The sequence below is a fragment of the Bemisia tabaci genome, chromosome 3 (assembly GCF_918797505.1).
Source record: "Bemisia tabaci chromosome 3, PGI_BMITA_v3".
Taxonomy (NCBI): Eukaryota; Metazoa; Arthropoda; class Insecta; order Hemiptera; family Aleyrodidae; genus Bemisia; species Bemisia tabaci.
In genome coordinates this window covers 30,122,104-30,140,386 of record NC_092795.1, presented here as the reverse complement: position 1 = coordinate 30,140,386, position 18,283 = coordinate 30,122,104, and the positions used below count along the sequence as shown (strand labels likewise).

The window sequence follows — 18,283 nt, the reverse complement described above, 5'->3', positions numbered from 1 at the left end:
GATTTCAAGCAATCAACAAGATGAACGTTATGAGTCAGAAATATAGGCAAATTGCAATGACTGGGCATTTCAAGGCAGAGTGTTGTTTAGTATTTTAGAACAAAAATAAAATATGCGAGGAAATTAGGCAACATTTGATGTAGTCAGACTGATTCTGATTTATACGGTCCATATTATATATTCCAGGAAATCTAATACTTGGTCAAGGAAAACTAACCAGCAGTTTCTACAGTGGACTCTCGATAATTCGAAATTGAAGGGAATCGGCTTTTTATTCGAATTAGCGAGGTTTCGAAATAAAGAGAGTTCGAATTAAAGAGATTCCATGTGGAGAAATTTCGAATTTGAGAGGTTCGAATTATAGAGGGAAAGCGCCATCTGAATTCGAATTATAGAGGGGCAGATGGACGGATTTACGCCAGAAGGTCTTTAGGTCAAAGGTCAAGCTCTTTCAGATACCCAGATACATAAACAGTTGATTCCGAATTGTAGAGGGAATGTACCGTCTTATTTCGAATTATAGAGGGAGGGTCATATTTACTTCCCACACTTCGAATTACAGAGAGAATTTTTGTCGCAATTTCGAATTATAGAGGGCCGCGCCAGCCTAAAAATTTCGAATTAACGAGGGGAGTAAAATACATTGATTTTCTTCGAATTATCGAGAGATTTTCAAGGGAAACAGACTTTCCTTCGAATTAACGAGGTTTTCGAATTATCGAGGTTCGAACTATCGAGAGTCCACTATATTGATATTTTCTCCATTCATTCAAAAAAAAAAAAGAGAAAAAAGAAATATGTTGAGAAGTTAACTTTGTAGATAATTGTGACGATCCATTGGAGAGAGGATTTGCTGTGTTCTGAGCAGTGAAAACTGGCCCAGATAGCAGCGAGTAGCGAGAGCGACTACCGGAAGCAGAATCGTCAAGGAGTATGTGGTGTGGTAGCACGCGGATTTGCAGGCGTTTTATAGCGTGCTACTTTAGAGAGGTACGGTAAAATAGGACCCTCCCTTTTTCAGACCCCGTACAGAAGAGAGGAATTTTCTATGGCTCCAACTACTCATGCACCCTCCCTCACACTCATAGACTTAATAAGCACGCCTATTATTGTTCATATTCAACTAAGTCAAATACTTGACTTCCTTTAAACAAAGACTATAATGACTAAAAAACAATGGGTGGAAAAGCCCTTTACATTTCCTCATTCGAGCCATTCTTTAAAGGCCTCACCACACGTAAATAAAGCTTGCGAATGCGTCAAACGTACTATATTCATCATATCACTGGCGCAAAGATTGTGTAGCACTACATCCGTGTTTTTAAAAATCAGCCACTATATTGTCTCTCGTTTAATTTGTGAATTGTTATAATTTTTCGAAAACTAATTTGACAAATTTTGTCTTTTGCCTTAAAGATTTAATTTTTTGTCGTTAGCCAAAATGAATTGGAAGCCAAACACGCTTGCCACTAAATCTGGACTTCGTTAAGCGAAACGTAACTACTATTTCTGGCTCAGCTTAGTAGCAACACATGATCTGCTATTAGTCTCCCTAGGTAAATAAGGTTTTAAGGATGTAAAATGTAAAATAGTGATAAATATTAGTTCCTTCTTGCAAAATGTAATCCATTTCAAACAATTCAGAGGCAGGAATCATCCCCTAATTTCCTCCATGATCTATACAAAATTTTTCTCATGCAGTTCCTTTGGTTTGCAAAGCGTTCTATGCAGTTTACTCCGAAAGTTTGAGCTCATCTCGTGCGAAACGAAAAAAAGAATATAAAGAAAAATTGTTCGCCTTCACTTCAAAGATTAGGCAAAAACAGATACAGTACGTATCCTCAGCCCGCATGAGTTTAACCTATATTCATCGCAACTTCATATGGGTTTAGCGACAGACAGGCAGTATTATAGTTTCGTGGGCTCAAAGATGAAGCAGTTGACGCTATTAACAGTGTTAATTTGAAATCAAAGATTATATGAACCGCGTAAAACAGAAACGCACTGACACAGTTGCATGGTTTAAACCAAGGAAATGAAGTTTGAAATGTTACTCCTCTTAGAGACACAATGTTAAGAACTAAGATTAACGACAATTATCACGTTCGAAATATTCCTTCTCGACTTTGAATTTTTGGCTTGAGAAAATGAACAATTAGTTGAACTCAAAAACCCTTCCAACTCATTTTCCCTCAAAACGCGACTTGGTACGTTTGCGTTGAATTCGGCCCAACTTCAAACGCTACTTCTGAAATGAAATCATGACGACTTATTCGTTGTGAAGCGATGCAAAAGCATACTTACTCTGATCGGTTTTTGGTCGTGAGTGAGATGCTTGGAACATGTGTGTATCATCTTGAGCGCCATCCACGCGATTTGTTGCGAGTGATACGCGCTCTGTTTGTGCAGCCCACTCGCCACGCAGTACGCGTCACCAATCGTCTCTACCTGGAATTAGAAATGAAAATCACAAATGATTGATTTATCAACTGTAAGCTTGTTACATTGCAGGGTGTCTACTGCTGCTATTTCACCTGAGATCCTTGCCTCTTTATTGCCTTTTCCTCACTTTTTCCTTACCAAACACGCGTTTTGAACTCTGACTAAAATAGGTTTTCGCAAAGGTCACAGAAATTCGAATTTAAAAAGTGTTTATTTCAGAGGAATGCAGTAAATTACGCAGAAGTTAACCAAGATTTCGAGAGAACGTAATAAAATTAACTTTGTGTTAACGTTGGCGGTCCCCCACGTCTCTTTTGTGGCATACCTACCTTAAATTTTTACCATTTTTTCTTAGTTTCCCATGCTAGTTTTTAGTCCTATTCATTCTTGTCTCTTGATATGCGGGACTTCTTAATTGACAGAAGCTAAATGACCTCCTCCAGTCTTCAGTGAGATCGAATTTAACGTAACTATGGTTACGTAATTATTTTATATTGATACTATCGCGGAGGGTGTCAAAAAATCGAATAATCACGTTAAGCAATTTATGGACAGCTCCTCCTCCGTAAGGTGGACACCCTGATTCAGCACGAGGGCTAGTTTTTCATCACACCCGGGAGCAAGGTTGCCGAATTGTGCAACATAATGAGGATATTTGACATGGGTTTAAGAGGGGGAAAGTGTTGATTTTTCAGCACAATCTGGCAATTCCGCCCGGGAGCCCTACGCGTCGACCTATGGGTGAATTTTTGGGCCCACTTTGAAGCAGGTACAGTGAGCGAGCGGAAACAGGCCGGCGCTGGAAAATCAATCCGGGCTATGATTTATGATGGGAGCTAATTATGAGCGCGGGACAAAACACGGGCACTCAACAATTCACGGCTCGGCGCCCGGCCCTCCGCTTCGATCAATCGTTTTGTTTTGCAAATTTAATCAGGTCAAGACGCGTGCTACACCCGCGGGGGCCTGCCCCGACTTGTACGCCATCTATTGTTCCGCCCCACGCGATTTCCTCCGGGCTCGATCGATATTTTTCGATTGTTTCGCAACGGCACGGAGATCCGAACAACACGATTTGTGCCGTGATTAATTTCTCGCCTCATCCGGATTGTACTGCCTAGAGTGTTGCCATCTCAATCCTTTCAGTCTACCGACTATGCACCCAGAGACGAGAGACCCTCCACTGGCCTCTTGGCGACAGGTGGAAGCTTTTACTTTCAGGGATTCAACAGTTCCTTATCGAAAATTGGACGTATTTCTATCAAACGGAACTAAGCGCCAATTTGAGTTCCTTTTGAGGAATTTAGAATGCCGCGGATAGCGCGTTCTGTCAAACGGACCTAAGCGCCATGGAAAAGCATTGCGAGTATAGGACGGAATAAGCCGGACGCCCGATTCCGCCGCCAATCAAAGCCCCCCTCTACCTCCCTCACCCTCTGGCGCTTAGGTCCGTTTGATAGAAATACGTCCAATTATAAGGGAGCAACAGTCATCACCTTAATTTCGGCTGTTGACCTACCTACATGCTGATGAGCTTCGGGTGACGTCATGAGCCAAACAAGTTTTCCAAACTTTGGCCATTTTCGGCTCGGTTGCGAAACGAAACTGCCAACACGTTGTTGAACATCAACCATGTAGGTAAGTCAACAGTAGAATGCTGAAGTCCCGAAAGTAAAAGCTTCCACCATGGCCAAGATACTAGTGGAGGGTCTCTTGTCTCTGTACGCACCTTTGGAATGGCCACCAGAGAGTCGATTGTTGAATCATCAATGACCTTGGTATGTGACATAACATTGCTAAGAGACATTGCTCAAGTGTTACCTACGTAACGCACTATTTCCAATTTTTAGACCCCCTTTTCCCCTCGTAACGCACCCGTAACGAGGCCCTACACCCCCACCCCTTAGGAATTACGTAACGCTGGCCTAACACCCCCTCCCCTATTTTCAAGAGATTCATTTGGGAAGGGCGGGATTTTAAATTTTTTGTACATTTTTTCAAAGGGCTTGACCCCCTGCCCCCCTTGTAACGCACTGAAACGCTCCTTCAAACCCCCCTCCTCCCTAGGTGCGTTACGCAATACTTGAACGGCCCTTAACTTAGGATTATATCGATTGAGGTCATTTGATGACGCTCCGACTAACGATTTGCAAGCAATCGACTTATCGAAATGGACCCAAAGGCAAATGGATCGGGAGGAGGATGGAAAAACATGTAAATCTAACCTCAATCCTCATTTCTTTGGATAAAAGTGAGGAGTGAGCCACCTGCTCGGTGTTGGATGACGCACATCAGTAGTAATTATGCTCACATCATTGGAGTAAAACAGGGCTCTGTAGCGTGTTATAGTGTAGGCTTGTGCTACGCGTGCGTTACGGGGGATGGAGGAAGGGAAAGGGGGGGTGTAAAAATCCGATTTTTAACGTAACGTTTTTTATAAAAGACTCCCTAATACCCTCACCCGATATACTGGGCTATTCCTCAGAGGGACAGTGTACCTGACAAGAAAAGCTATACTGAAGCATTCATCTTTCATGGGGAAGACTTAGTCTGTGTACATGTCAAAATCCGTTGGCTGGTGCTGAACTTAAAACAAAGAGATGAGGGAGGTTGGAAACACAGAAATAGAGAGAAAAAATAGCAAAACTGGGGAAAATTATTTATTTGTCATCGTCTGTAAACCCTCTTGGCATCCTGAGACCCTCATGCTTTCTTTTTGTTCAATTTTCCCGTCTGAGTTTTTTTCTGCTTAATTAACTCTATTGCATACTTGCCAAGGTTATAATGAAAGTTTTCACATTTTAACGGGGATTTTTTAGGACAGCATCCTGGTTGAACGGCAAAAGAAAGTTAGCGCGCGGATCATGAAACTACCAAACCACGGATTTCAACGCAGTGTCTGAAAATTCGCGTTCATATTTTACTGCTTCAAAAGAATGCTTTGTTCGTCATTATTTTTGACGTGACATTTTCAAAAGATGTTCAAAAGAACAAGGAAAAAGCAAACGAAATTTTTCGTTAAAATGATGATTAAGCCTCTCTAGAAAAGAAAATGTAATATAAGATTTTCAAAGTTGCAACCGGTCCTGAACAACCGGCAATCACCGGCGATTGCAAGGTATGAAAAATTCATGAAAACATTTTTATATACATAATATATTTTTTTAACTAATGTTCATTACGCCTGGAATGGGTAGATACGTTTATTTTCCTTGAATACAGCAGTTAGTAGTGCTAGCACACCTGAGTGGACTTAAAGGCCCTAGATGAGATACGGTCGGATAGGCAACTACACTAACTCCGCGACAAAGCGAAAAGTATCGCAGAAAATGAAGGCGCTCCGAGACACGATTGGGCTTTTGAAGTTCTTCGCCATGCGCATGATATTAATTGCAATTTGATGATGCTCCACGCACAAGAATACAAGGCTTTACTCTGCATCCATGGATGCGCTAAATCGCAATAATGGGAGTCTCAGGAAATTTCGGAGAAATTAATGCCCAAGTTTTTAAAAAGATTGGGACTCGGAATTATTTTGACAACGTGCGATTATATGCACGGCCCTGGTAAAAATTGGCAGTAGAATCTGTGTTCCAAAATATCATAGACCTACAGCCGGCTGTAAGATTTCCAATAGCTTCTATAGCCGGCAGCACAATTTCTTATAGCCTTTTATAGCCGATGGCGATTAAGCAACTCACAGCCAGGCGATAAAGTGAATGCTAAACGTCACTAATTACGGATGCTGGGACTTAGTGAGATTTTGGACCACTGCTCTCTTTTTGGGCCGTAGAATCTTGATTTATTTTGCGAGGAACTTCCGTACTTTTGATGGATGCCTGCCATTCCTAATATATTAGAGCGCCTTCAGTTTCGTATGATACTGTGCAATACCTCTGGTGTGAAATAGTTTCTTCAAGCGCCGTGGCACGCTGCGGTGCGGCAGGCGGGCAGCCAGCGCGAAACGCGTATTGGCGCCTACAAACCTAACGGGGATACTTCACGCGTTGCGCAATGCGTGAAGTATCCCTGTTAGGTTTGTAGGCGCCAGTGCGTCGCCGCTCCGCTTTGTGTTAGGCTCTAATATTAAATCTGGGGGAGTCAGCGTTACCTATTCAACTCATGATTTGGAAATGTTTGCACATCCTGTATGGGTTATTCTCGTTTTAATTGATGAAAAAAAATATGTATTAAAGGAAAATATAACGTGTGTTTTGTAAATATTAAGGTGGTTCCGTATGAAACTTAATGATTTCCAAAGCACACGAATTTCTACACAATTTCTTATAGCCTTTTATAATCGATGGCGAAAAAGCAACAGCCAGGCGATTAAGTGTAAAGCCCGGCTATAAGAACTATAGCCCGGCTGCATAATTTTTTATCGCTCCGTATAGCCCGGCCGTATGATTTTCTCCGCATTCTACAGCCAGCTATATGATTTTCTGTAGCCTTTTTGAAGCCGGCTATAAGAATTCCTATGGTATTTTGAAACGCAGCTCTTATCGCCAATTTTTACCAGGGGGCCCATTTCCTCAGTGAGACCATCATTCATGCCTTCGATCGCAAGCCAAAAGGGCAACAAAAAAAAAACATAACGCCTAATCGAGGGCCGACCGAATCCACAGTACTGAGGAAAAATTACCCCTCCCAGATTGAATTTTGATCAGTTTAAGGTATATAATTTGTGCATTATTTGAAAGTTGTAAAATGACGAATTATACCTCTTTCAGAGAAGTTTTATTTTGGTATATGGCCTATTTATTTCTGCGGCATTGAGTAACCTTTAGTTTAGTAAACTTGGTTCTATATTTCTGAAGTTCTGTCTTGACACCAATTCAGTAACTTTAAGGAGAATTTTTATTTTTTTCCCCTCTTTCCCCCTTTTTTGGACCCAAGATGGGGGGACATGCCATCATGCCCCCAGCCCCCCCCCCGGATCCACCACTGGTTTTTCTTTACCATGGCAGTAATCCCCCCTTCGGCGGAGAGTAGACTCCGACAGGACGCGATGGGTCGTGTCTACTCACCGCCACCTTGCATCGCGGATTGAGTGTCATGGAGTCCGACCCGCACTTTGCCAGATCGGACGGAAAAACAACAGTCTTCACGCTGAATAACCCTGAGGAACTAACTACGGCACGAAATTCGGCAACGCCGCACGGGTCCGCTCTGCATATTTGCGGTGGAATCCCGCAATCCCTGCTTGATTTTTCTCGACAACCCGCCGCAAAGGATAATCCCGCGACGAATGAGATATTGCGCGTCTCCTGCGTTGCCATGCGGCACAAAATTGCCCGTGCTAAGGAAAAACACCGAGAGAACAATCCAAAAATGCGAAATTTCTCCTGACAAGAATCGAATTTTTTGCGCGTTTTTCGGACATTTTCTTTAGGAATTTGTCGTACAATTTCATTCATACCTTAGTCTGGTGTATCTAAAAATTTCAAGGTAAGATGCTCAAAAGTTTCCTTGTAATTAATTATTTTACCAGGGAAAATTTGACAATACTTAAGGGTTCATACGCCGTTCTTTAGAACGGCAGTGCAATAATAAAAAAGAGAAAAAAAATATTCCCTCTCCGGGCGCCGAGGACAAACATTAGAATTACCTTCTACATGGGAAAAGTATGGTATACGGACGGATTTTGGATCCAGGTTGACTTAGAGTTAGGGAACAATATTGTCATATCTTTGTCGTTTTCTGATTGGTTCGTCAGTTTCAGGCTCTTTGAGAGGCTTATACGGAAACATGTAAAGAAGCTCGATCTACTCGACCGAGGGAAAGTATGCACCAAAATGCCAAAACGGGATTTTCAACCTCAAAATAAAATCGAATATGAGGCAACGTCGGAGCTCATCATGACCTGCCGAGTGGGAGACTCCCAACCTTGATGTATCATTTTAATTGTCGCAGCGCAATCAATAAAACCCTCATTTTTCATCGGGCTCAGCCTTTGTTTTCCGACCGAAACGTCCTTTGCACATCCGAAACTTTCTGTCAAGCCTCCAACGGAGTGGAGAGCAGAGGAGAACTCATCATGCATCATACCCCTTTTCCGTACTTTATACAAGTAGAAATCAAGTAGTGGACGCTCTCATTTCACATTCGCACTCATCCCTCTTGTTTGAAGTTTTACCTTTTCTGCCAACGCAATCAAGTCCAATTTCTCACGTTATCGCTGCCTCATAAAGATGACTGAACTCAAAAGTCACGAAGGCCAAAGTGTGACACAATGAACCTCCTTTTGCGACGTTGCAGACTTCTTGACTATTTGAGTTTTTATTTGGAAAACTAGTCAACGCAATTTCTTGAAAACATCCTTTGTCAGTAGAATAATCTGTATTAACTACAAGCTATAAAGCTGGCTTGTCCATAGGGGAAAAATAAAATGGGAGCGGAAATTTTTAAACACCGCGATGCAGATACGTGGTTTCGCACTTTGGCCATCGATATATCATTTGTGCCGCCTCCAAATGTTTTGATTCTGTAATACTTTTCAGGATCCAACAATAATTCACTATCACTCATTGCTTTGAATGTTTTAGCTGTTTAGCCCTTAGCTGTTGCCACTCCTGGACGTCCCCTTCGCTCCTCCCGGGAGGGACTCAATTAAGCATCTTCTTCGGCAGCCTTTCTTCCGTCATAGTGTTAACATGAACATACCAGACTCTTCATAAGTATACTGCATATTACTATAGATAACTGCTGTAAAGAGTCAAAGATAAACGTACCTAAAACTTATTGAAAAATTGAAAATGTGTACCATCCGACTCATACCATCCATAATACTTTTTTCCAGAGCAATCATTGCTTAAGGGAGTGAAATAGGCCTCTCTATGCCTCACACATGAATATTTCGATCCCTGCCATCCGTATCCCAACTTGATTTTCGCTCGGATCGTTTGGAAATCCGGAACTTTTTGAAAAATTGAAAATTTGTATCATCCGACTCATATACGATACTTCTTTCCGGAGTAATCATTGCTTATGGGAGGAAAATGGACTCTCTGTGCCTCACACAAGAATCTTTCGATCCCTACCATCCATATCCCAACTTGATTTTCGCTCGGATCGTTTGAAAATCCGGAACTTTTTGAAAAATTGAAAATTTGTATCATCCGACCCATACGATCCATAATACTTTTTTCCAGAGTAATCATTGCTTAAGGGAGTGAAATAGGTCTCTCTATGCCTCACACAAGAATCTCTCGATCCCTACCATCCGTATCCCAACTTGATTTTCGCTCGGATCTTTTGGAAATCCGGAGAAAATTACCCGCGGATCCGGACGTTACTTACGCCGCCGGATAAATCCGCCGTGAAAGGAAGAGACATGAGCCGAGAGTGCAAAAACTCGGCCGCGAGCCGCGTCGAGGAGGCCGAGGTGCGCGGAGCCGGAGCAGGAGAAATAAATCTCCCGCGAGGTGAGGCGGTTTGAGCAACCTTTGAACCCTCATACAAAGTTGTAAAAAGGCCATCGTTCAAACGATGCCCCTGCGCTCTCACCGCTCTTTTACCTTAACTCCCTCCCGCCGCCCCCTCCCGCGGTGGTTCAGAGAAAAAAGTCCTCCGGAGAGTACGAGTATTAGCAGGTGAGTTCCCAGTTCCTCTAACGAGTCCACCTCTCGCCGCACTCAGAGACAAAAAAGTTGCACTTGAATTTTTTTTTTTTTTTTTTTTTTTGTGTGTGTGTCGTACTAGGGGTTAAAAATCCAAGGAAACACCCAGATCCGTACACTAAAAAAAGTTCGGTAAATCCGAACTTTATCAATGAAATTTTGTTCGTGAAATTTTCGGTCTGAAATTTCATTCGATGAAATTTATATGGTTTGGTCGCACAAAGCGAACTCGTAACGACCGATAATGGTTTTTAAAAAAACCTTTCCAAGGAAACAACATTTACCGAACTCCAGTAGAAATGTTTTGCCTAACGAAAAAACCGTACAAGAAAAATTTGGCTGAATTGCAAATATTTATGCACTGAAAAAAAAGTTCGGTCATATGCACCGAACGTTCGGCGTTATATCATCCCAACTTTTCGGTTTGTCAAACTGAGCTTTCGGTTCATACGACCAAAATTTGTTCGTCAGTTCGCTTTACCGTTGAAGTTCGGTTGCACGAACCGAAAGTCCGGTTTGACGGACCAAAAATATGGCTTGACAAACTGTATTAGTTGGAATGACATCGAACTTTCGTCAGTTCACTTTACCGTTGAACTTCGGTCGCACGAACCGAAAGTTCGGTTTGACTGACCAAAAATTTGGTTTCACAAACTGTGTCAGTTGGCATGATACGGAGCACCGAACTTTGGTTCAACCGACCAAACTTTTTTTTCAGTGCGTATTTCGTCACTCTTAAACTATTGAGACGTGTTTTTTAAATGGACGTATTTCTATCAAACGGAACTAAGCGCCATAGGGGGAGGAAGGGAGAGGAGGGCTTGGATTGGCGGATGTTGCGGAACGCGATGCTTGTTCTGTCCTATACTCGCAATGCTATTCCATGGCGCTTAGTTCCGTTTGACAGAACGCGCTATCCGGGATTCTAAAATCCTTAAATGGAACTCAATTTGGCGCTTAGTTCCGTTTAACAGAAATACGTCCAAATGGGCCTGTACAAGAAAAACCAATGGAACCTCTTTAAACAATTTACATTTTGTTTCATTAGTAAAAAGATCTAAGTTTTTAAAGCTTCCAAATAATATCTAACCTCTTCCATTGACTCGCTCCACCGTGCGACCCAAATACTCTTCCGCAGATCAGCCCGGGCCTGACAAATCGTTCCTCTTCTGACGTCAGGGCGCATCTCAATCCCAACGTGAGCCTAGAAAAGCATGGAGCTATATGGACAACAGGGCTCAAGTGTACATTGAATATGCCCTTTTTTCGGAAGAGCGAGAAAATTGCCCGTCTCAGCCGCAAGATCGCGCGCCTGTGTTTCGGTTTGTATCTCAGTACATTCATCATTTATTTGTGGACGGTCGGACGTGAGGAGAGTTCCACCTCGATATCAAAGGCCTCTGTGATAGCAATAAATAATTTCTTGGAAAGCAATACGCTCTGAAGTAAAAGGTGTACGCGGAGGAGAAAACCTCGATCTCAAGGACCGCAATTTGACTCGAATGGAGTGACAGACCGAAGACCGAAGATTTAGGTAATCGAAACCCGGCTCTCGGTTCGGTAACTGAAATTGTCGTTAGCGAACACGAGGATTACCACGAAGCACAAATTAAGTTCCGTGAATGAAGGTTTGACTTCTGTGACCTAAAACTTCGGTTCTTTGAACAGGAAACTGATATTTCAGGAGAACCGAAGTTTTTTATCTCCACGCAGGGATGAATTGAGGCATTATGAGTCTCTAGAGGGATCCTTGTAAAATCCTACGGAAAACCCTAAATAACTTTTTCTCACAAGCAGGGAGGACTCGAGATAGATGCCGCAAAAACCGAAAAAGAAGCGCGCAAAGGATTATTTTTGATGTAAACCATTTCAAGTGAATTTATATTTGGGATAGAAAGAATGAAACTTTTTGATTTCTCGGCAGCGAGGGCAATGCAGTCTTGATAGGAGGCTCAATAAACGATGCATCCAAGACGCAAACAAGTGAGGTGGATTTGAAACCGCTTGCGCTTAAAACTCCATCAAAAACGCTGGGACATCAAAAACATAAAGACCAATCCTACACACACGAGCCAAAATAGCCTCCAAGCTGCGTCTTCAAAGACGCTACACATCGTGGTGCAGTTTGTGTAAGGCGCTCGAGCTGATGAACACTTCAAAGCTTGAGTTCCGCCAGCGCTCAAAACTCCTTTGAGACCGGCGAGTAGGCAAAACAACACACGAGAGTCGAAATAGTTGCGCTAATGCGCCTTCAACCGCGTTGCAGCTCAACTGAATAAAGCTCCCTCAAACTTATCAGATCCTCAGATCTTGTGTTGTTCGACGAAGAGACTTATGTTTGTTAATCATGTTGTTGACGGTTATGTACGTTTGTTTGTTTGTTTGTTTGTTATGTTTCTGATTATTTTTTGTGCTCTTGATTTTAATTAGTCTGTTGCAGGCAAGACATACAGTCAACTTAATACATCTAATAATGGTAAATTCGCTCGAAAATCGTACGTTGGGCACATCAAAAGAGTCTGAAATCCGGTACTTAGCGCGCAATCTATGTAGTTTGTAACACGCTTTTTCAAGTTCTCTGCGTCTGAGGGCAGTTTTTCTCAGTCACCGCCAACCGGATTTCCAAATACAGATGAGTGAAAAAGAACTACTCAAATCAAACCAACGATTACCTAACTTTTTCTATTTTATGATTTTATTTGTTTTCAAGCGTTTGTTTCCTTTTACATTCATTATTTTGCAAAAATAAAAGCTTTGAATCAATGACCTTTGCAAGGAGAGTTTATAACATTTCGCGAGATTGTTTGTTTATTTAGGTCACGTCTATCTCCGGCGAAACCTAGCTGCCGGCCACCACGAAAAACTGCTCGCTTATTCAGTAAATTTGAAAAATCTTGTTATAAACTACGCAGATTTTGCGCTGAAGAGTGGATTTCAGACTTTTCAGATGTGCCCAACGTGATTTTCGAGCGGATTAACTCTTAAAAAATATCTTCAGTTAGCTGTATCTCTTGCTTGTAAAAAACCCATTGTACAAAGTTTTTACAGGACATTCGTAAGTTTCCGAGAAATTCACATAAAAAAATATTAACTTTTTCCTCTCACGCGCATTTTGCGCGCAACCCTTCCGCGGCTGCATTTGAATCCTACAATGACAAGTGAAGTTTTCAGAGAGCAATAGCTCACGCGGTCTCCCGAAAGATTCATCTGAGTGGAGACATTCGGACGGCACTCGAAGTTACTGAGCAAATCTCATGATTTCAAGTTCAATCTGGCATTGGACGCTGCCCGCGGTTTTGAAGAGCAAAATTCCTCTGGCAAACAACGTTAATCCACGCGATAACGCCTCTCTCAGTTTACTTTCTACTTCAAAGCGAGCGTCAACATGTTCTTCCAGTCAAAACTTCGACTTAAACGTGTTTTATTTACCAAATCAGTGGCCATCGGTGAAATCGATGGAAATGGTAGGCAAAAAGTTTCAAGCACGGAGGGAATGTTAATTCTATCGCCCACTTAAATCTAGGGGCCGTATTTATACGGGCTATTCCTTACACAGCTCCTTTCCTTAGGAGATCCTATGTATTTACATTGTGGTTAACCCTTAGATGCCTAAATAGGGCTGAAACGCGAGGTTTGTTAAAAACAGGTGCCCCGCGGGTTGTTTTGAGTCGGTACATATCTACGAGTTTTGGATATAGAATACAAATACATCGTAAAAAAAGAACCAGACATCAAATTAAAACGAAAGAAAAAAACTAAGGGTCACGGAATTTTTCTTTGACAACTTCCCCTAAACATCCCAAGCCGAGTCAAATTGACCCAACTTTCTCTTATGGGGGAGTCATGGGGCCGGTACATACATGAGCTTCAGGTCTATAGATCTACAAATGCATCTTAAAAAAATAAGATATCACATAAGAAAAAAAAATTGGAAAGAAATCAAAAGGCAACGGAGTTGAAGATTGAAAATACGCAACTAGGCCTGGTTCTTTAACTTTTCTACTGAATTTAAGCGACACCTCAATGACAGCATAGAGTGGAATATTGCGAGTTCACGCTTCGCGCCATCGCGCCTTCAATTTTACAGGTGCAACACGCACATCCATCGGGTACGAATAGTTGTATCTCTGCGCCGTCCACAACACGCTTCCTTTCCTTCGATTATTGTGTTTGTTTAGTTTGTCTTATTTGTAGTGGCGCCTCCAAGTTTACGTGAACAGCACAGCTAAGAACAGGAGAGACTGAATCGGGCCTCGTTTTTTTAACTTTTCTCTCGAATTGAAGAGTCGCTTTTACGAAAGAAAAGAAAATAATGATAATAATAAGAAAAATTGTTCTTAAAATTAAGAAATCCAAAGCAGCCATTTTAACGTTTTGATTGCCGGAAACTAAAGAAAATGTGTCCAGTTCGTTTTTCGAAGTATCTCGACAGTAAAAGAGCCTCATTATACACAAGTTGAAGAGTTGATATTAATGGTGATTACGGCTTAGAGATCGTTTAACCTTATACGATTGAAAATTAAAAATGAAATAATCTTAAAATTGAACTATTCATACCAGAGAATAAAGAAGCGTTCTCAAAATATTGGAAGACAAATACATCTTAAAACATATTTTTTTGTGTGTGGAAATTTACAAATTACAATTTTGACAGCTAAATCATTATTTTAAAACCAGAAAAGTTCTAAATCCGCAAAAGTCATTTCCTACTCCACTTCGTCAAGGAAGGCGCTTGTTATACTTATTTGAGTTGACGATGTATAAACACAAAAAAAGGAAACAAATTAAAAAATAATGGTTCCACAGTAAAATGTTAAGGACAACAATCGCTTAATCCCATTTTAACCTTTAAAATACGGCAAAACCGTCGTTTTTGCGAACGGCAGGGTCTGTTCATACGCTTCCTGGGAGAGAACCTAATCCCAGCTCCGATATAAGCGAACAGAAGCCTGATTAGACTGATAACGAGATAAACAAGAGGCTAAAGACGGAGCGTAGATGTGCCTGACAAGGAGATTAATTATGAATTTCCTTTTCGAGTTAAAGTCGCGCAACACTCGTGTTTTCAAGATGTCGGAGCGAATACGCAGCCGATGAGAACGAATTAACCCACGCGGGGTTGCCGAATCTCTTCAGGGTTTTCCGCGGTGTTTTTATCACAGAAAAAAGGTGGCGATTTGCAGAGTGCCTAAATACTGGAAAGGATAAACATGTCGAAATATGGAGCTCTAATGCCCCCCCCCCCCCCCAAAAGTGGTCAATCTTTCCTCGAGAAAACACTGGAAAAATGTGGCTGCCAACCTTCGAATCCGAGTGTCGGACGTATTTCTGTTCAACGCTGTACAAATTCCCCTCTGAATTGCTCTTTTACCAGGAGAATCTTGGGCGCTTCTTACTGAAAACTTCCCAGATTTTTCTTCTGATCTCGTGGAAAATCAGAAAAAAATTTGGGAACAAAAATTGAGCGAGTATATTCTATAAAAATTGAATGTTTGAATCAGTTGTGCAACCTTGGAATGAAAGTTACGTTTCTTCGTTCGAGAGACGACGAATTACTGCACTTGAGTCTTTTTTAAAAAAATTTCAATGTAGACATGACTATAGTTTGTTTAGTATGTATAAAGTCGCTCCTACAACGCACTCTGACGCTCTGCGACACCCAAACGCCACATATCGACGGTGAAAGTCGGCAATCACATAACTCGATTTGCGACGTCGCAGACTTCCTGTCATACTTCATTCTTTAAACGGAAAACTACTCAACGGTAATTCCTTAAAACTGCCGTGATTTTTCTTCTATGTGCGAGGAAAATTCTGCAAAAACTGCGAGGAATCATGCCCATTTGTTCTCCTTTAAAAAAATTACACAGTTACGAAGATTTTCAGACACCGCAAACGAGTTATGTGATTGCCGACTTGCACCGTCGATATGCCCATTTTTCTAGAGGTCATCGGGCGACTGACACCGCAACATCTCTTTGTCAACGCCCTCCGCCATCCCTTTACAAGACGTCCCCGTCGCCTTTTTCCCAGGTGGTCCCCAATCTGAAACTTGTTTGGGCCACCTCTCCTCCGACATTATTTGCACATGTCCATACCAGCATAACTGCCTGAATAACTAGTTTGCTTTGTTCTGTCCATTTTTCATCCACCCCTCTTAGGATGCATCTGAGGTCTGGCTCCTGTCTTTCAAGAACTCGTCAACTTGTTTTGGCCGGAAGACATCCGGCGACGATGCGGGATGATCGGCGACGGAAATGAAGGCGATTCTGAGGCGCTGTCGATGTGATTGTCGGTGCGGGTGCGGGGGCGGGGCTGAGTCGTTTAAGCGGGCTCATTGATTCCGATTAATTGACGTTGGCAAGACGGGAGCAATTATGATCCTACGGCAATCCCTCCCCCCTCCCTTCACGCCGATGAGCGCTTGCCTCAGCTCCCACCAAAATCATACCAGCAATATTTGAGGTCTTCTTCAGCAATTTTGAGAACGATTCGATAGTCGATCGATCGATCGATTGGTGATTTCTGAATTTTATGAAATTTCCCAGAGAAAGGAAAGGTTTTACTCCCCGTGGACCAGTTTGACCATGACCACACCATGTAGTTATGAACTAATATTCCTGGCTAATAGTAGAGATTACTAAGAGTTGGCAATATTGTTTTTCCTCCATGTAAATGTATATTAAACAATCGATTCTTGTTGCCTCACCTAAAATCGATATTCAATTCAAATAGGGATTCAAATTGAGGAAAATCAGTGTTGCCAACATCAAAATCGCCACTGGAGATAACGTATGTGCTGATGATTCCCAAAAAGGATGAATGCTTCTACCTGTAAATGAGCATGAAATGGTAGTTCCTCACTACACAATGTAGTCTTAAAGTCAGGCGATTCGACGTCGAAAAAAACGAAAATTTTGAAAAGCGTTGCTTTCATGGGCCCGCTCAAACGTCGAACCTTTGAATTTCCTTGGAGATTGGCAGGGGATGATTTCCGAAATCGACTGGAACATTCCGTAACCCGAGGGTTAGCGCATAATTCGAACTCCTGTCTTCATAGGTGGTTCCCACGCGGCCGTAGCCGTAACTTCCATGAGATCATTAAAAAGTTTGTACTCCGGTGGGGGGGGGGGGGGGGTCGGCGGGGGCTCAGCGGGTTAACGAGCAACCAGGAGTAACGATTGCGGTTTGCATCAGTAGTCAAAGTGCATTTCATGGCAGTAAAAGTGGCTCTCGAGGCTGGGTTGCCACACCTAGTCTTTAGAACTCGGAGGAAAAAAAAAATATAACATACCAACGTTTCAAAACATCCACTTTAAAATTATAATTTTTACTAGAACACTGTTGGAAATTTTGGACTGAACATTTTACTGCTTTTTTCTGTAATTATACGCAAAATTAGCGACGTTTTGGACAGAAATTACAAAGTTGTATTCCTGTAGAAAATTTAATAATTTGTGTCAATTTTGCAACCTTGGAAAGGAATTATGTCCTTCCGTTCTGGAGACGACGATCATTCCGTTAATGGTCTATACATCCGAACCCATCATAGTAAAGAATACTAGGGAAAAACGTCGTAAGACTGTTTGGAAGTTGCCTAAAAGCCTCTAATTAAGAGCGAATGTCCTCGGTGATCGGCGAATCCAGGATTTTTGCTGGTACCTCATCATCTAAAATCCTTGCTCTTTCATTAGCTTCCTTCACTGTCACATCAACATCAACCATGTAGGTAAGTCAACAGTAGAATGCTGAAGCCCCGACAGTAAAAGCTTCCATCATTGCAAGATACCAGTGGAGGGTCCCTCTTCTCTGATAAAATCTCACCTGTAAGATGAATTGAATACTATCCATGCCGTGAATTTTTAAGTGAGATGATTCTTACCTTGTAGACATCGAGCTGACCACAGAAGGCGTCAAATGTGTTGTAAAGGCTTTGGAGCATGTTGATGACCATGAAAGGCGTGGCCGTCGAACAAATTGAGGTGAAGCCCACAATATCACTGAACAGCATCGTCACATCGTCGTGCGTTTTTGCCTCTATGCTTTCACCTGCCGACAGAGAACATAGAACCAACATGTAGCGATGAGGCGACGTTATCCTGAATTCAAAACTGAACCGGTACACAGTGGATCGAGTCAATAGGAGAAAATAGGTCGTCAAGTCAATAGGTCGGACAAAATTTGGAAACTTTAAAAGCTTATAACTCCGCTTATTCAAAACT

General features: G+C 42.0%; 1 protein-coding gene across 1 annotated transcript in view; it reads right to left on the bottom strand.

Moving 5' to 3' along the window:
- Positions 1 to 18,283, bottom strand: part of Gycalpha99B (guanylate cyclase 1 soluble subunit alpha 2) — a 308,541-nt gene that overhangs the window by 10,518 nt on the left and 279,740 nt on the right. Inside the window, exons 11-12 of the mRNA XM_019040394.2 lie at positions 17,944 to 18,110; positions 2,305 to 2,448 (exon numbers count right to left, since the gene is read on the bottom strand). Of these exons, the coding sequence (XP_018895939.2) occupies positions 2,305 to 2,448; positions 17,944 to 18,110 (311 nt within the window). The remainder of the gene's footprint in view (positions 1 to 2,304; positions 2,449 to 17,943; positions 18,111 to 18,283) is intronic.